At 40.5% G+C, this 20263-nt stretch overlaps 1 protein-coding gene across 1 annotated transcript in view; it reads right to left on the bottom strand.

Moving 5' to 3' along the window:
* Positions 1-19653, bottom strand: part of LOC126970732 (transposable element Tc1 transposase) — a 165823-nt gene extending 146170 nt beyond the window's left edge. The window contains exon 1 of the mRNA XM_050816824.1: positions 18902-19653. Coding sequence (XP_050672781.1) covers positions 18902-19639 — 738 coding nt within the window. The 5' untranslated portion in view covers positions 19640-19653. The remainder of the gene's footprint in view (positions 1-18901) is intronic.
* Between the last annotated feature and the right edge of the window lie 610 nt (positions 19654-20263).

The raw sequence follows: 20263 nt of genomic DNA, 5'->3' as shown, positions 1-20263 counted from the left end.
GACTAACGACTGTACGTGAGGCTCCCGTATCCAAAGTGAAACGGCAAGATTTTCCATTTATCACTCCTTCTATAACTAAAGTGTTTCCGTCACATGTCTGCTTACCGAATATCCTTGGGGCTTTGCTTCTACCATCCAGCGCCCACCCCCTGCCCTGGCCTTTTCTAGTTTTCCTGCTGCTCCAGCGGTGATGTTGAGACCGCCGCATCCTTCCTACCTTGCGTTATGCTCTCACGCCTGGGGCAAGTGCTCCTAATGTGTCCTCGCTCCCCACACCCATAGCATACTGGGTTATATGCTTGCCTTCGGCTGGAATCTGCTGGTACAATTTTGCGGAGTCTCAACGCCCGAGAATCGTGGCGAACCGCTTCTACCTCCAAGGCATGTGCCACCGCTTCCTTCAAGCTAGTATAATGACTCAATCGTACGGCTGCTCTTACTTCGGCGTCCCGTATTCCATCGATGAACACTTGGAGCAACATTTCTTCTATTGCAGCTGGCGACGACTGATATGCTTTACGCACTAACTTCTCAGCTTCCACGGACCACTCCTGCATAGTTTCGTTGGCCCTTTGACTGCGGTCCTTAAGTTGCGCCCGATACACATGATCAAGGTGTTTATCGCCATAACGTGCCTCCAACGCGTCAAGAAGGTCCGTGTAGGTTACTTCCTCCTTCCTAGCGCCGAGTGCTTCCAATACGGAAAGTGCTTCGTCACGGAGCGCTAGTGTAAGGGCACAGTGTGCTTCTTGGTCACTCCAACTACTTGCTCTTCTGACCGTCTCTAATTGTAGCTTAAAGGCGGCCCAGGAAGACCTGCCGTCGTAGGGGGGTACCTTCAAACTTCTGGTCGATGTGATGCCGCAGGTGACTCCTGAGTTGGCTGAAGGACCCACACTCGACCTTCCTATTGAGCTGATGAATGGTTGCTTCTATCTCCCCCATCTTCCTTTCCACAGTGTCAATCCGGGCGATCTCCTTTTCTACAGTGTCAATCCGGGCGATCTCCTTTTCTACAGCGTCAATCCGGGCGGAGTTTTTCTGAACCACGGATAAAATTTCCTTCGAGAGGCCTTTATGCAGACCTCTCAACTGCTCCTCCTGTCGACGTGCTTGCTCTTCCTGCAAGGCTCGCAGTTGCTCCTCCTGTCGGCGCGCTTGTTCCTTTTGCAAGCCCCGCAGCTGCTCCTCCTGTCGCCGCGCTTGCTCCTCTTGCAAGCCCCGCAGCTGCTCCTCTTATCGGCGCGCTTGTTCCTCTTGCAAGCCCCGCAGCTGCTCCTCCTGTTAATAAATGCTCAAATCTTTTAGAGCAATTCATATCCATGCTTTCTTATCATCTAAATAATCCTTTAAATTGTAATACGATTTTTCCATAACTTTATGTTTAATATAGGCTTTGAACTTGTTGAGGGACATTTCCAGTATGTTCTCAGGAGGCTTATTATAAAATCTAACGCAATTACCGATGAATGACTTGTCGAGTTTACTAAGCCTAGAAGTGGGCATTAACAGTTTATTTTTGTTTCTAGTATTAATATTATGTTTTTCATATACCTTTTGAAATTTATTGCCATTTTTATGAACATACACTAAATTTTCTATTAGTATTATTAATAACCTTACTATTTAACGTTCCAATATTTTAATATAAGCTGAGGATATAGATGAGGTTTACAAGCCTTGAGGAAGCGGTCCCTCAGGAAAATTGGAACAACTGCTTTATATTACATACAACGGGTCCGAAAAATGCAAAAGTGTTGAAGCGATGGCATCCATTTTAATTTAGGTTGGCAACTCGGGATTGTGGAGTGCCAACTGATCATGAGAGAGGGAGATGAAGATAGACTCCGGACGCTCAACAACAAAAGACGCTAGTCAGTATACAGGTATATAGTCAGTGGTTGCGCCAATTAGCTTCATTGCGTAGAATGAAAGGGATAACTTGGATCGCGACATTATTCGCGAAGCGACCGTGAAGAGTATACGTCGACCCCCGCATCTCAAAACGTGCGTTCGATACGCGCCCGCGCCGCTACCTCATATTATAAACCTTTTATTTAATATTTTGAGCTCTTCATAATTTACATTAATTTGAAAATAAGCTGTGTCTGTGGTGTAATAAAGTGAAGGACGTCCTGGCGAGGCCTGCAGAAGATATCAAGGTTAGTCCCTGGAATTTTACTGCATTGAGCTAATTGGTATTACTAGGAGACGAACCCCGCTACCTTTTTTTTTCCATACAGTCCACTCAAAATAATCTTTAAGATTACCCGCGCGACCATTTTTGGTCCTTCGAGCCGGATCCTAAATCCTTTTAATATCCTTAAAGCCACGTGCCATTCGCATAAAATATTGCATCACTAGATACCATTTTCATTTAATTTATGTTTTATATTGACCCAGCATTCGTAACTAACTAGTTAATAGTAATATACGCATTTCTTAATTGTACATAGTACATACCGCATCGTATTTTACCTATTTATTTTAATAAAAAGCATCATTTTATGTACGTTTACTCGTAACATTTATTGGTGGTATTGCATAGAACATAATCAAATGTTATGTTTTACCACGTCGCATTTATTTAAATTAACTAAATAACTTATGCTCTTTACTTGGTCAACGCATTTTTATTTAATATTCATTCCGCAACCGTTTTTATTTAGAATAGACATACCTAATATACCTACCTTTACTATTCATCAGTCTTATTATTATACGAACCGCGCCCTATTACGATAATTTGAATCTACCTTCATAGTCTTATTAACCGTACGTTCATATTCGTTCCACAAATTTATAGTGGGTACTTGTAAATTTTGTTTGTTTACATTTATTTTAATACATTGCATAAGAATGTCGAAGTCACAATTGATGCAAGTAGCTATATTGGAAGCCAAACTTGCGGCTTATTTTGAAAGGATCCAAGGCATTTATGATTTATCACGAAATTTAACCGATGACACACTTATCGAAAAATTTTTGACCCAAGCGTCGGGGGTTGATTCGATTCGATTAAACTTCGAAAAGGTTTTAGACGATTTAAATCGCATCCAAATGGAAATTGACCCTGCATGCGTGCCAGGGTATAAAAAACTTATCGCATTTCAAGAGATTCTTTGTAATATACAACGTCAAGTTTCATTAAATAAACCGAAAACGGCAGTGAACATTCAAGGCGCTGATAATTCATGATTACCTCGGAAAGCTAAACTCCCCCCTATCGAATTAAAGGGATTTGACGGAGACGTACGCAACTGGCCAATCTTTTTTCTAGTTTCAAGGATACAATACACAATAACCCCTCACTTTCCAAGTCGGATAAATTATTCTATTTAATTGGTAAGTTAACTGGCAAAGCGTTGTCAGTGTATTCAGACATAACTCCGTAACGTGATAATTATGACATTATTTTTCAGGCTCTAGTCGATAGGTATGAGGATAAGAGGCTTTTGGCGACCGCGTATTTAGACACTATTTTTGATTACAAACCACACCCCACTGCTAACGCAAACCAGCTGGAACATTTCGTCGATAAATTTGCATCGTCTGTGTCGGCCTTAAGAAATTTATATTATTATTATATTATATTGTATATTGCTCTTAAAAAGGTCGACAGCGAAACTACTCGCGCATTTGAAATGAATAAGCGTAATTGCGATATTCCAAAACTCGAAGATTTTATTGTTTTTATTCGCGATCAAATAAAAATATTGCAGCGTCACAGCTCATTAAATACGAAGTCCAAATCAGAATCAAACCCTTCAACTTCATCTAAAACTATTTTGAAATCATTTGTAACTAATAATAATAATAATAACAGTAATTCCTGTATTGTTTGTTTTTCGAAAACCCACAATCATTATTACGATTGTGCGAGGTTTCAGAATATGACGCCTCGCGAACGGTTTAATATTATTAAAAATAATAAATCGTGCATTAATTGTTTAAGTTTACACACTGTTTCGGTGTGTAAATCGACAAACGTATGTAAGCATTTTCGATATAGCCATCATACTATGTTGCACTGGATCGATAATAAAAACCCAGTAAATCGAGCAACAGTCACTGCTACACATGAGCAGGCGGCTCCGGGCGGTGAGGCTGTATCTTCCCCACCCGCGAGTACTTCAGCTCGGGCGAACCTGTTTACGCTCGGCGCGAAGAACGTTGTGCATCGACGCTCTGAAGTTGGCCCGTCCGCTTCAGCTGATATTATTGATAACACTACGAGTGATGTTGTGTGCGCTATGTCAAGCGCTGTACAGACCTCCGCTCGTAGCGGGAACGTTTTGTTAGGTACGGCCTGCGTGAAAGTACTTTGTAAAGATGGTTCGCAAAAACAAATTCGCATTTTAATTGATATGTGTTCACAAAATCATTTTATTACGAAACAGTGTTGCAAACGATTAGGACTTCGTACGAAACATATAGATTACTCACTTTCTGTTAAAGGTTTGGCGACAAAGCATACCCAATAGGGAGCTATACTAATTTAACTTTAATATCAAGTTATGAGTCGGGCTACTCGCTACATATTAATCCATTTGTATTGAATAAAATATCAAACAATTAGCCTTCGGCAAAAATAAATACATCATGCCTTAGTTATTTACAAAATGTTACGCTTGCAGACCCGGAGTACAATGTACCCGGTCATATCGATTTATTACTTGGATCCGAAGTTTTTACGGAAATCTTGCGATCGGGTAAGATAGTTGGCCCGCCCGGATATCCGGACGCATTAGAGACGGCGTTTGGTTTTATTATAATTGGTTCCGTAGAAAATATTCAAATTAATAATTCTGTACAAAAACAAAATTCTATTTGTAGTTTTTTCACATCGACTGAGGATTCTCTCGAACATTTAGTTAATCGTTTTTGGTCTTTACAAGAGGTGCCTTCTGCTAAGTACTTGTCACCTACTTAACTACAATGTGAAAACTTTTTTAAAAATAATACGACACGGATTCTTTAATTTCTGCACAACGTCGTTACGAAAATTTAAATCGAAAGTTAAATTTGAGTCCTCTTTTACGTAAAGCGTACGACAGTGTTCTTCGCGAATATTTAGCTAGTGGTATTATTGAACCCGCGCCTCCAGTGAAAGAGGGGGATTTATTTTATGTCATTCCGCATCATGGTGTTTGTCGCTCAGACAAACTTACCACCAAGCTCCGTGTAGTGTTGGACGCGAGTCACAAGACTACGACAGGCATTTCATTAAATGACTGCTTGCATTCAGGTCCTAATTTGCAACCCGATCTTACAACAATTATTTTAAATTTTCGTCTTTATAAAATAGCATTCACTGCAGATATTAACAAATGTTTTTAAATCTTATTATAAGAAATTCGGATAGGCGTTTTTTAAATATCTTACATCGTTTTGAAAACGGACTTGATACAAAAATGTATAATTTTACTCGCGTTTGCTTCGTCCTGCGTTGCAGCCCTTATCTAGCCATGCGCGCCGTGAGGCAGCTCGCAACTGACGAACAGAGTCAGTACCCCCGCGCCGCGGACGTTGCATCTAATAACATATATATGGACGATTTATGCGTATCTACACGAACACCCTCTAGTGGTGCCAGCTTAGCGCAGGACTTAATTAAAATGTTTAAATTGGGCGGATTTAATTTAGTTAAATTTGTCAGTAATTCAGCAGAGGTTCTAAATGCCATACCGCAAGATAATCGGTTGTCAAGCAGCGTGAATTTTGACAATGATGATTCATTAAAAATTTTGGGGCTAAGTTGGTGTCCACGCGAAGATGTTTTTCGCATTGCTATTAATTTTACTCCGCGGCCTGAATGTACTAAGCGTCTTATGTTATCGACAGTAGCTAGGCTGTGGGATATTAATAGCTTTTGTGCACCTGTTATTTTATATGCAAAGTTATTAATTCATGCATTGTGGATTTCGAACGTCGGGTGGGATGATCCACCACCAGAAAATATTCGTACAGCTTGGGCAACCTTTACGAAGGAGTTGCCACTTTTACATAATTTTGAAATTCCGCGTTTCTTTGGTATCCATAGCGCCACACATCCCGTTATACTTTTAGGTATTTCGGACGCTAGCGAACGAGGCTACGGTGCCGTTGTATATTTTTGTGTTGTTATTCAAGATGAACCTAACCGCATTACGTTGGCGATGGCTAAGAGCCGCGTTGCACCTACACGTATGGTCTCGTTAGCTAGACTAGAGCTGTGCTCTTTGCTACTTATGGCACAACTTCTTAATTTTATCCGTGATTCTGTAAAGTCGCGTTGTAAAATACATGATGTGTTTGTGCTTTTACAGATTCGTCGGTCGCATTATATTGGACGCATTCGTCCCCGCATCGGTTTGATACTTTTATCGCTAACCGCATTTCAAAGATACAAGAGTATCTCGCGCCTAAACATTTTTATCACGTCGAGGGTAAGCAAAACCCTAGCGATTGTATTTCTAGGGGTTTAACTCCTGCTCAATTATTAGTTCATCCACTTTGGATGCATGGCCCACCGTGGGCACGAAATGATCTATCGTCATGGCCGTTGGATAATTTTACATTCAATGAAGAAGATGATTCTAAACTTTTAGAGTATAGACCAATTAAAGCTCTGGGAGTTAAAACAGCTTCATCAAACGAAAACTTTCTTCTTCAACTTTCATCGCGCATCTCGTCGTGGGGAAAATTATTACGCATTATCGTGTATGTTTTTCGTTTTGTTCATAAACTTCCACGCGCTGAATTTATTATGGTTGATCAATTGAAGCATGCGGAGATCGCTGTGCTACGCGCCTTGCAATTTTTGTTTTTTGAAAATGTCATTTCAGCGATCCAAAAGCAGTGCAAGGTCCCAAAATATTTATTACCTTATTCGCTGTTCATTGATAAGGATGGTTTACTCCGTGTTGGAGGGCGACTAAATAAATCTTCCTTTTCGTTTGACGCTAAGCATCCCATTTTGTTGCCTAAAAATCATCATATTACGGCAATGATCATAGATTTTTATCACCACAAATATATGCATGCCGGACCTCACCTACTTTTATCATTATTACGACAAAAGTTTTGGATTATGGCTGGGCGTGATATTGTACGAAAACGCTTTCGAGCTTGTAACAAGTGCTTCAGAGCTAATCCATGTGCACAGAATCCGTACATGTCAGTGTTACCGGCACCCCGCGTGAACGAAGCGAAGCCATTTTTAAATACTGGTGTTGACTATTGCGGTCCCTTCTTTATTTTGATAAGTAGGTACAGAGGTGCTCGTAAAGAAAAGGCATACATTTGCCTTTTTACATGTTTTGTTACTAGAGCAGTTAATTTAGAGCTAGCAGTTGATCTTAGTACGGAGTCGTTTTTACGTGCGTTCAAGCGTTTTATTTCACGACGCGGTGATTGTCTTAATTTATTTTCCGATAATGGAACGAATTTTATAGGTGCAAAAACTCATTTTGATGAGTTACATAAATTCTTAAAGTCGAAGTCATTTTGTGCATCCTTTAACGATGAAGTTGTAAACCGAGGCATTAATTGGAAAATGAACCCACCCAGCTGCGCACACTTCGGTGGCGTCTGGGAAACACACGTACGTAGTGTCAAACTCCACCTTAAACGCGTCATAGGTGAAACTTTACTTACCTATGAAGAAATGTATACTTTACTCACGCAAATCGAGTGCGTGCTTAATTCACGTCCTCTTACTGTTTTAAGTTTCGATCCCGCTGAACCGGTCGCTCTAACCCCTGCTCATTTTTTAACGTTAGGGCCATTGGGTACGTTTCATTCTGCACCCGACATAAAAACTAATATTAATTTGTCACAGCGTAAACAGTTATTAGACAACCTGCTCCAAAGTTATTGGAATCGGTGGCGGAATGAGTATCTCCATGAGCTACAAATGCGATCAAAATGGAACACTGTTACGAACCCGGTGAATAAGGGTAGAATTGTTATAATTAAAGTGGATAATTGTCCACCACTTAGTTGGCCGCTCGCCATAGTTGATGACGTCCACCCAGGTTCGGATGGAGTCATTAGAGTTGCGAGTGTGCGTACAAAAAATGGTTCTTACCAACGACCAGTAGCAAAGCTTTGTCCTTTGCCCACTCAATAAACTTACTGTTCTTTTTACATTCGTCACTTGGACGAATCCGCATTGTAGGTTAAGTTATATCTTGTTTTATTTTTAATTTTATTCATTTCTTCAATATAAGCGCGCGTGATGCATCTTTTTATTTATTTTTTTATTTTTTTTTCTTTTTCGCGTTTCACATTTCCTTTCCTTTTACATCCTTTCCTTTAGGGTACATTAATTTGAAAATAAGCTGTGTCTGTGGTGTAATAAAGTGAAGGACGTCCTGGAGAGGCCTGCAGAAGATATCAAGGTTAGTCCCTGGAATTTTACTGCATTGAGCTAATTGGTATTACTGGGAGACGAACCCCGCTACCTTTTTTTTTTCCATACAGTCCACTCAAAATAATCTTTTAGATTACCCGCGCGACCAGTCAGTATAATTTTTACCCGCGTGTGTCCTAGGCATTAACCTGTTATTATATAAATTATAACTTATAAGTCTTGTAGTTAATATTAAATATTCTTTGCTCTTACTTCTGTAGTTATTCACGAGTGCAACGCGCAATAAACTAAAGTAAAGATTGAGTCGGTCGTTTAAATTACAAGCTCCCTGACCCAGCAGTGTAAAATAAGAAAAAAGAACAAACATATAAAAAGTAATTATAATTAATAATACCTAACAATGACAAATAATAAAATAAAACAAAAGCTTCTAGTCTTTTTGAACGCAACTAATGCTGGAATACTGACTTCTATACTCTTTTAATATATATGTTTTCATTTTTAAGTTAAGGAAATTAACAGATAAGGAGGCTTCGAAAGGTGGCGGTATATTGATCCAGCACTTAGTTGCGTTATAACTAAAACTACCTTGAAGGCAGCAGGCTGATGCCGACTAAAAGGTAGAAGACCGTATAGAGCCGCTCTGGTGTGGTACAAGGTTTTAGTGTTGCTCAACCAGTTCAATTTCTTATATAAATATGCGAGAGCCTTAGATGTAACCACATTGAAAAGTAGAGCTGCGAAATGCAGGCGTCTTCTATTCTCCATATTTAATATTATTAGTTCCGTGTTCTGTGTTATATTTGTTACTGTTCAGACTCTCACATGACCATACAAAAACATCAAACCATTATGTTGTGAGTGAACAACACAATTAGTGTTTTGTAATCAGAATACAGCGGTGGCTTACAATAAGATTATCAACAACGCTAATTCCAGTCCGTTGCCATAATCCTGTTTAATGTTATTTATAAATTACCGCAACTTTAGCGCTAATAGGATTGTTATAACTGACTTGGCTTAATTAAACAAGCCAGGAGTCGACACTCTGACGCACGATACTGCTAATTAACACGGGGTTACAAAGATAGAGAGAAGAGAGGCACTCAACCACGCTTAGCCGGCGTTACCGTGCCATGTTCGGTACTCGGCGGGCCCAGCCGACAGGCCTCTCAAGTTTCACATTAATTAGACAGAGAGACTCGGGCCGCCTTATTAGTATTGTCTGCGGGGGCCATCACCCCTCCACAGGTGACACCCCAGCCCTGTTTCAAGGTCACTTTAATAATAATAGGATCTCCTCACTTGCTCTGCTTCGGTCAAGATCGGCTGCGCTACATTATAAATTAATCAATATAACATCAAACTATATGCGAGTTTATATTCGGAATATATAACCATTTGTTAATAAATGTGAAAACTGAAAATAAAGTAATAACTGTGAAAGGTATCTCTTATATGTTATTTGCTGCTTCGGATTCGGTTAAAGTGTTAGACTGTCATTTATGGCCAGTGTAAACTATTACAAAAAAATGATATTGAGAGTACATAGTTTTTTAAAGACGCGGAGCAGGAGAAGTCAGCGCTGACTGCCCGCCGCTGTACTGACTTCAAATCAGTTTGCATTGGTATTTTTCGGGTTAGCGCTGACTTGTCTCAATCGAAATCGAAGTCAGTTACTGGCCCTGTCTAAACCCCGCTTTATGTTTCAACATGCCTCACGGCGTCGTCAGCATGATTCATAGCATTTCTAAAATGCTTTCACGTAACAACGTTCTAATTGCTTTTATGCAAAAATTAATTAAGGAAACTCACATCGGCATGTCTAAATATGTAACAAGTAATAGAACCGGAGACCAGTTTAATTACAGATTAACTGGACTTGACCGGTAACTTGCAAACTAAATGGGTTCTGAGGTTACTAAATAGGAGAAGTTCGCTTCTTTAGACATACTGCTCATTAGTAATAGAGGCGCGGTTGTGAGTACGATCTGTCCAGTTAGAAGTGCCACCACTGATGAGTGGCGAGCCGTCACTCACGAATAGTGGTCGCTGGTATGAGATGACTATTTGGAAAATTCCAAACCTTTAATTTTTAACCTTTAATTTCCATAGAGTACAGATTACGCTTCACACACATAATATTTAGATCCTATTGGTTGTTACCGGTACCGATAAAAGAAAGCTGGTTATTTTTTATATCATAATAATGATATGTAATAACAATTTCACGATACAGGAAATATGAGACACGATAGCTTTAATATTGTAATACTCGATAAAAATGCATGAGCGCATAAAATTTTATCACAAAACCATCAACGAAACTTGCTTGTGAAAAAACCAGCCATATTGTGTTTCGTTATTTTAATTGAATTTATGATGATAGTATCATAATAAAATATTTAGTAACTGGCCGACATTATCTGGCTCTCGGTGTGTTCTCAGATATAAATGTTAACTGGCGTGACCATGTATACCTCTATTATTGTTATTATTTCCATTTGATCGGAGTGGGAACTGCGGATGCGTTCAAATCTAGTTAATAATGGACTTCAAAAAAGATGTGCATCATCTATATATTTAACATTTCCTTAATTTTTAGGAAACCTATAAATATTTTCTTAAGTGAACTACATGTGGAATGAAACCTTATGTTATGCTTGAATTGTACAATAGAAAAATAAACAGGTAGAGAGTCGTTTTGAATGTTTAATATTGACTCATTGTGGGTACACCATAAATCATATTAAGATGCAACTTAAGGATACCAAAAACAAGCATACCAAAAACGGTTTTATTTATAAATTGCATAACCTCTGACGTAAATAAGAGTTCGGCATCTGTTGTTTATACTCCATATTAAGTAATTTACATCTCCAGTAAGGGTTTAAGATCCCAGGTTCTCTTCAGATGAATAAGAAGTTGCTCTTCCGTTACCAGGCTTGGAGAAACAGTTGCTTAAGCTGTCAAAAATGTTCTTTGTAATGGGTGTCAGGTGAGTGTGCAGCCTAGTCAATAATGGCTACATCTTGTACTACTCTTGGCTACTCTTCTTAAGTCATGTTTTCTCTATTCCAGATGAAATTGGTTCGTGCGCCCATACGGATCCAGCCCACACGATTATTGTGCCACCATGATAGGAATGCACCTCTTGTGGATGTTGGAGACGCCGATGGAACTCGCCAAACTCTTACTCTTCGTGAATCTGGATGAAGTCCACACCGAGACTCGTCGGACAAGAGTACCAATGAACGTCAGTCCATTCTAAATGTTCTTCAGTCTACACGTCTTTCCGCGATTATCACTCCGTAGAGCTGGAACTTTTAGTGGTCGGAGGGAATGAAGACCGGCTTCATCCAATCTTCTCCGAACAGTTTTATCACTGACTAACAACTGGTGGTCAATACTATGTCTTCGCACTATTTGCTTGGCCATAATGTTAGGTTTTCTTCTGGATATATTAACGAATGCCCGAATGCCGTTCCTCGACATCTCCCGTTACTCCATAACCTGGAGTTTACGTTTTGGCTGGTTTGTAAAGCCTCAGCAACTGCCCGTTGGATGCGCCTCCTTCCAACATGGCCGCGGATCTAACTCAACTAATTTCTTCTTTTGTTAGATCTTGACATGACATAACAAGAAAAATAAGAGGCTTTAACTTAAAATAATCAAATAAAACAAAATTATTCAAATCAATATTCACAATCCAGAGCATTTATTCTTTTCATTTGATTTTTTATTTTTTATTTTATGTTTCGAAAGAGGATGAAGTTATTAGTGAAGTATCCTTGATTAATATTGCCAGTTCTATTAATAAATATTAATTCATAGTAAAAGACTTCAAATCATTGTGTGGTGTCATTCATGTAAAGTGTGTCATTTGAAAGTTGAAATAAACAGTACGTTCGTCAGGTGCTGTATAATTTGGCACGTTGTTATATTTTAACATGTTTATTATATTAAAAGGATAACTAGTATTTAATCCAATTAATACATTAAAACGAGCAAATGATCTCAAACTGAATGCTATTTGGTTGTTTATTTTTTTGATAAACTTAAATCGGCCTTTTTAACTAACAGTGTGGAAAAGATGTCCGAAAACATGACCTTTCAAAAAAAATGTAGATGCCTATGTATGAAACTGGTATACACATATATATAATTAATTTTAAATAATATATATATATATATATATATATATATATATATATATATATATATATATATATATATTATAATAATATATATATATATAAATATATATATATATATTATAAAATTATTATATATATATATATAATAATTTTAAATTATATAGTATAATATTAATTACGTATATATCCTAAAACACACAAAAATTAAGAAAGTGTGTAAGTCATGGAAAGTTTTTCGGTTGATTTAATTTATCAAAGAGATTAGTTTCAATATTATTGTAAATATAATGATAATAATTTCTTGCAATTACATAAATACATTCCTTAAATTCATTCATTTGGAGTAAATGATTGTACAAGGCAGTATTATATATACTCAGTTTGGGTGTCGTAATATGGTCTGAACAGCAGACCATAGTAGGGAGAGCCATATTGTTATTTATTTTTGCTTGAGTCGTTTAGAAAATTATTAATGGCATAGTAGCACTTTTCTTATAAAAAGTATTTCTTTTATAAAAATAATTTTGTCTAGCAGATTATTTTATATTATTATAGACATTACATAAGGACTCGAGGTATGTTGTACTAAGTTTGATTGCGGGAGGTTTATTTATTTTTATATCTTTCGGGAAACCAACGAGGTTTTTTTTCTTTTTTTGTATAATTGTGTAAATTGTCTTCACAAATTCGCATATTTCGAAGATATATATGGAGAGCAGCAACAGCCAATACTAGTTAATAAGAGATTCAGAGAGGTTACATAAATTGATGAGAGATCGCAATTACACTGTCATCTTCGTAAGTTATTGTCTCAATGAATGCAGAGCTAATACATTCTCTTAATGGATACACTCGTAGTAGTAACAAATAATCCCCGCACTTAAGTGAGTCGCTCCATCACTAATGGATGAAGCGGGATGCCTTAAAAATATCCGTCTAATCTGAGAGTCGATTTGGCTAAAACACTCTCGATCCGAGCTCGCAGAAACGGGAAATGGGACGTCTTAACCACTTATGACAGCCTCCATACACTTACAAGGGAACACTTTCCTAGAGCTATACTTGCATTATACTAACGAAATGTGTTTTGTTTTTTCGATTCATTTTACTAATTAATCATAATCAGAAGCGTTTTTATACTTCTTCCATCTGACCCAAGCTTTTTTCTTTTTCTTGTTTCTAGCAATGTGTATTAACGTTGATGAATACCAAACAGGGTATCTAGTAGATTATTTGCTTTTCCAGAGTAGTGTAATTTAATTATACCAAAATTGATTTATAAAAAATGTCTACATCGCTTGTTATGACCTACTTGCTTTATACTTACTAAATGTGTTTTGTTTATTTGATTCATTTTACAAATTAACATCAAATAGTCTTCCAGATATCGTATTTAGCCTTAGACCATAATATTCTTTATTATTGCACTTAAGAGCACACATTGCTCCATCCGCCAGCGTCCTTCCGTCCGTGACCGGGATACAGTGCACCTGACTGTATATTATAATAACATGGACGCCACGGATATTAAATTAATGTTGTTTTTAATTTATATTGTACGATGGGTCGGAGCCTTCCAGTGTGAGTCCGATTGTGAATTGATTGACTGGTTTACGAGAAGACAGACACGACGGACGGACTTAATGGATTACCGATAGTAATGTTACCTAAGTTTAATTCAATTAAAAGCAAAACTGCAACAATAACAATGATAAAAATACAATTAGTTAAATGTAAATAACTGCATAAAAGTAGTTAAGAATTTAATTCCCTTAAAGCAAGAAGTTAGAGGCAAATGGAAAATAAGCAGTTGTTATTTAAAAAGTAATTAAAACTAATACTCAAAAGGGGGTGTTGGGTGTTGGTGGGGGGTGGGGGGGTTTGCACCATCGCCCTCGCCCTCGGCGCGGTTGGCCGCTGCCCTTTTGATTGTGCATTATTTGCGTGTTTATACATTTAGATCGCTTCCTAGATTGTTACCATTGTGATATCGTTTTTTGTTGGCATGCTGCTGAAGGGAGCTTTAATTAAAAGCGCTCGTTTACCCGAAATGATGAGGTGATCCCCTTCGGTTTGAATGCATTTGTTACTCTTGGTATTAATTGGGGAACTATAATGTCAGTGATGTGCCATAAAAGTTACACTTTGCTCATTAGAGTTGCTCAAACATGCACTTCCCAGAGTATTAGTTATTAGTAACATAAAATATATTCTTTGAATAATTTGAATAAAAGCGCGTACACATTCCTTAAAGGCCGGCAAGGCTCCTGTGATTCCTCTGGTGTTGCGGGAGATTGTGGGCGGCGGTGATCACTTAACAACAGGTGACCCGTATGCTCGTTTGTCCTCTTATTCCATAAAAAAAAAATACCAGCTATTTACATTAGTATGTTAATTTAGTAATTAGGACTTAGTGGATAGGTATTATTTTCAGGTGGTCAATTTCGTTAACATTTTTTTTACCTAAACCTACCTACATAATATGACTGAAAGGTATTACGGAAATAGATTGCATTACAGGGTATATATATACACTGGCCTGCACAAGTAAGTATCACACTTTTCAAATTATTTTTTTTTCTTAACTATAGAAGGTAGAGATTTAAGATTAAAAACGTTTTGTTGCAAATTTTATAGGCTTTAATTCTTAGAAACTAAAATTATACATTAGTAACATTATTAACTTAAAAAAGATAAAACAATGAAAATAGACATTTTTAGTTTAGTCTAAAAAAAATCAACTAAAATGTATTTCATGTTATTTAATTTTTAATAACTGGTATTGCCTCCTCGAGCTCTGATTACAGCTTCGAGCCGGTTTGGCATACTGAACACTAGGTTTCGGAGCCAATGTTGGGGAATATTCTCCCATTCTTCTACCAGGGCCTGCTTTAGTGCCCTGAGGGTAGTAGGTGGTGGTCTGCGATTTCTGACTAGCCTTCCAAGCTCATCCCAGGCGTGTTCGGGTTGAGATTTTTTTTTTTTTATGGAATAGGAGGACAAACGAGCGTACGGGTCACCTGGTGTTAAGTGATCACCGCCGCCCACACTCTCCTGCAACACCAGAGGAATCACAAGAGCGTTGCCGGCCTTTAAGGAAGGTGTACGCGCTTTTCTTGAAGGTACCCATGTCGTATCGTCCCGGAAACACCGCACACGGAAGCTCATTCCACAGCTTCGTGGTACGACGAAGAAAGCTCCTTGAAAACCGCACTGTGGAGGACCGCCACACATCCAGATGGTGGGGATGAAATCCTAACTTGTGGCGTGTCGTGCGAAGGTGGAATTCGGCGGCAGGAATCAGGTTGAACAGCTCTTCGGAACACTCCCCGTGATAGATGCGGTAGAAAACACACAATGAAGCGACGTCTCTACGCAACGCCAAATGATCCAGCCGTTCACAGAGTACTGGGTTCCCGACAATTCGAGCTGCTCTGCGTTGCACGCGGTCAAATGGATCGAGCTGATACTGGGGTGCGCCAGACCAGAGATGACAGCAATACTCCATGTGAGGCCGGACCTGCGCTTTGTAGAGCGCTAGAATGTGGGCCGGCTTGAAGTATTGCCGTGCTCTATTTATGACGACCAGTTTCTTTGAAGCCAGTTTGGCTTTGCCCTCCAGATGGCCACGGAATTGGCTATTGCTCGAGATTTCGAGACCCAGTATTCCGATACTAGGCGAGGCTTTAAGGGAAGTGTTCTCGAAGAGCGGTGATATGGCAAATGGGGTTTTTTTAGTGGTAAACGCGCAAACTTGAGTCTTCTGGGGGTTAAATTGGACAAGGTTCAACTTACCCCATTCCGCGACCTTCTCGAGAGAGGACTCGATAGAAGACACAAGTTTCTCCCGGCACTGGTCGACGTTTTCCCGAGAGAGACCTGCATGGCCCGTGTATACGGCATCACCAGTGCTGTCGTCTGCATAGCAATGCATGTTGGCGGTGTCCAACATATCATTGATATGCAGAAGAAACAGCGTGGGAGATAGCACACAGCCTTGGGGAACTCCAGCGTTCACGGGCTTGGGATTCGAGCAATAACCGTCGATAACGACCTGTATGCTGCGCCCAGTGAGGAAGCTGGAGGTCAACTTGCATAAGCTCTCGGGAAGCCCAAATGATGGAAGTTTTGCGAGGAGCGCCTTGTGCCATACACGATCAAAGGCCTTCGCTATATCCAGACCAACTGCCAGGCCTTCCCCCTTGCTTTCAATAGCCGCCGCCCATCTATGTGTTAGGTATACCAGAAGATCGCCAGTCGACCGACCATTGCGAAAGCCGTACTGCCGGTCGTTGATCAACTGGTGACCCTCAAGGTATACCAAGAGCTGGCGGTTAATTATGCTCTCCATGATTTTGGAGAGCAGGGAGGTAATCGCAATAGGCCTGTAGTTTGCCGGATCCGAACTGTCTCCTTTTTTTGGGATCGGATGGACAAGGGCTGACTTACATGAATCAGGGACTACGCCTTTTGAATAAGAGTGCCGGAATAAACGCGTTAGCACCGGCGTCAACTCAGGGGCACACGTTCTAAGCACGATTGGAGAAATGCCATCCGGCCCGCTCGACTTCCTGACGTCCAACGAAAACAGAGCTCGCCTAACAGTTTTCTGTCGGAACTGTACTTCAGGCATGGAGCTCTGACACCGCGGGATGGTCGGCGGTGTTTTTCCGTTGTCGTCAAGAGTCGAGTTGGAGGCAAAAAGAGTGCACACTAGATCGGCTTTCTCTTTTGCCGTATGGGCCAGGGTGTCATTCCTCATGTGCAACGGCGGCATGGACGGCTGGTTGAAGTTACCAAGAGCAGCTTTCGACAACGACCAGAACTTGCGTGTTCCGGTCGGGTAACTGGAAAGCTGCTCGCCAATTTTGACGACGTGCTTTGATTTCGCACGGGCGATTTGCCGCTTAAAAAATCTGGAGGCACGGTTATATTTCCTCTTCAGAACTTTGCAGTTCGGATCCTTTGAGCCCAGCGCCGCAACCCAAGTTCGAAACGCCTGTTTTTTGCAGTCAGATGCTGCTTTAACTGACGCATCGAACCAGGGCTGTGATCTGCCACCGATCGGTACTACAGAGCTTGGTATAAAAATATCCATGCCCTGCAGTATCACATCGGCTACTGCAACGGCGCAGGCACTAGGATCATCTGAAAGGAAACAAACCCTGCCCCAAGGGTAGGATGCAAAAAAGGAACGCATCCTATCCCAATCTGCTGACTTGTAGTGCCAAACGCGGCGGGTCGCTGGTGGTCTGCGACGTTGGCGTCGGATAGGCACTACACTCCTGACCAGGCAATGGTCGGACGTTCCGAGAGGGGCGTCGACAGAGACCTGGTAACCATCGGGATGTGTAGTCAGCAGAAGATCTAATAAGGACGGCATGTGGCTATCCACATCCGGGAGCCGCGTCGGCGACTCAACCAATTGGGACAGACCAAACGCCAATGCAAAATTATGCACAGATCGCCCTGCGTAGTCTGTGGTACGTGATCCAAGCCATTCGGCATTGTGCCCGTTGAAATCACCCAAGACTACGATTTCAGCGGAGGGGATCTGAGCAAGCACGTCATCAAATGCCGCTTGAACGCAGCCCATGAGGTGATCCGTTTCTGCGTTACCACTATGGGACCTGTAGACACACGCATAGATGCGGACGCGGTCCTCTAAATCTACGCGGAGCCAGAGAGTAGACAGGCCCCTACCCTCAAAATTGCCGAGACGGCGACAGCAGATATCCTCCCTAACGTACACACATACCCCGGCATGAGGCATGAAATTATTCTCAATTTTGTACCCGGGGTACGTTAAATATGACGTATCGCTAGGTCGAGATATCTGCGTCTCCGTAAGGAAACACAAGGCCGGCTGCGACGTCTCAAGGTGGTGGTGGACGGCGTTTAAGTTGGAGTGAATTCCCCGGATGTTACAAAAGTCCACATTAAGCGTGGAGCGGGGTGCCGTGGTGTTGCTGCCCTGTTTGTCCTGTGACATACACGGTACTGTGCCCTCCCCAGAATACGAAGGGCAGCCCGAGCGCGAATGCTCGGGGAGGGATTCTCTAGCTCTACAAGAGCCGGTACCCTCCTGGGGTAATTTCTCTTTAAATACCGCTCTCATATTTTGTGGGGGGGGGGGGGGGGAATGGCCTCCGGTCCTCGACACTAACCTATGCGAAACATAGCGGCACTAGGCCGCTACTTCACGCCGGTATTCTGTGCGAGTGTGGTAAGTAGCCCGGACGAGTCTGGCCCGATTGTGCTGACGTCATGAGACAGCAGCGTGACTCTCCCACTTTCAAAAAGCCCGTAGTCGCCTCTTACGACACCCTTGGACCTGGGACTACCCTATTCTTTTTACGCCCCGGGGCAGCACAGGGCTGATACCGACCTCCTGAATATACTCTTGTACGATATGAGCCGTGTGTGGCCGGGCATTATCATGCATCAGCATCGATCCATCACGCATATTTGCCAAATACGGCCCTGCATACTCATTGAGAATCTCTTGAGCATATCTTTGCCCAGTGAGGGTGCCATTTTCTATGGCTACTAGCTCTGTGCGACCTTCTGAAAATATGCCAGCCCATACATGTACACTGCCTCCACCGTATTGGACTCTTTCTGAGATGCAGGCCTGAAGGTATCGCTCACCAGGTCGCCTGTAAACACTTCGCCTTCCATCAGAAGTGTAAAGGGAGAATCGAGACTCATCTGCAAACAAAATTCTTGACCATGCTTCTTCATCCCACTGCATGTGTTCACGAGCGTATCGCAGTCTCGCTACTCGATGCTGTCTCTCGAGTTTTGGGCCACTCGCTGGTCTTCGGGGTTTCAAATTTGCTTCAGCAAGTCTTCTTCTCACTGTACTGTCACTAATGTAGTCCCTCCGGGTCTGAAGTAGCTGTTGCTGGACTTCAACTGCATTTTGGTGGCGATTTCTTAACACAGTGGAAATAATATAACGATCTTCTCGGGCACTGGTACACCTGGGTCTGCCATTACAAGGTCTCCTCAGATAATGTCCAGTCTCTTCGTACCTTCGCTTTACCTTCTGGACCGTTCGTACCGTCACACCCACCATTCTTGCAGTGCGACGCATACTGATGCCTAGTTCCAGAAAAGCCATGATCCTAGCACATTCTTCAACTGAAAGAGGCATGATATATAAATGTTATCGTTAATCGATCTTGAAAAAAATTTAAAACAGAAAGAAAAATGTGAATGGTAAAATTGTAATTCGGAAACGTCCACTTTGAAAAAGGAATGGTTTTGATTTTGAAGTTTTTTTCAGCCAATTCTTAAAGGAAGGTTACCGACTATAAAGTTTTTATGTACAAAATTAAATTCTCTTTGGAGTCCTTTTTATTTCGAAAGTGTATCTTGTGAACTTAAAACGTTTTCCCAATTTTAAAAGTGTGATACTTACTTTTGAAGGCCAGTGTATATTAATCACAATTAATTTAAAATTATTATTATTGACTATGTAACAGTTAACATCGCAATCTATGTCATCATTTCTATTGATAATTTCAAAATTAAATTTATGTATATTATTAGTTTTATAATTTTATTTGAAAATATATCTGTATCATTTTCAAAATCTTGTTCAATACTTGTCTTTTAAATATTGGATTTGAAATATTACTTCTGACTGTCGTGTCAAGTTAAGACGTTAAGAAGTCACTTACAATAACATTATTAGATTCCTCATGGACCTGAACCGTGGCTGTAGTCGATTCATTAATTAATG

This window comes from Leptidea sinapis, chromosome 21 (assembly GCF_905404315.1).
Source record: "Leptidea sinapis chromosome 21, ilLepSina1.1, whole genome shotgun sequence".
Taxonomy (NCBI): Eukaryota; Metazoa; Arthropoda; class Insecta; order Lepidoptera; family Pieridae; genus Leptidea; species Leptidea sinapis.
The sequence above is the reverse complement of the archived record's forward strand: the minus strand, read 5'-3'. Positions and strand labels throughout refer to the sequence as shown.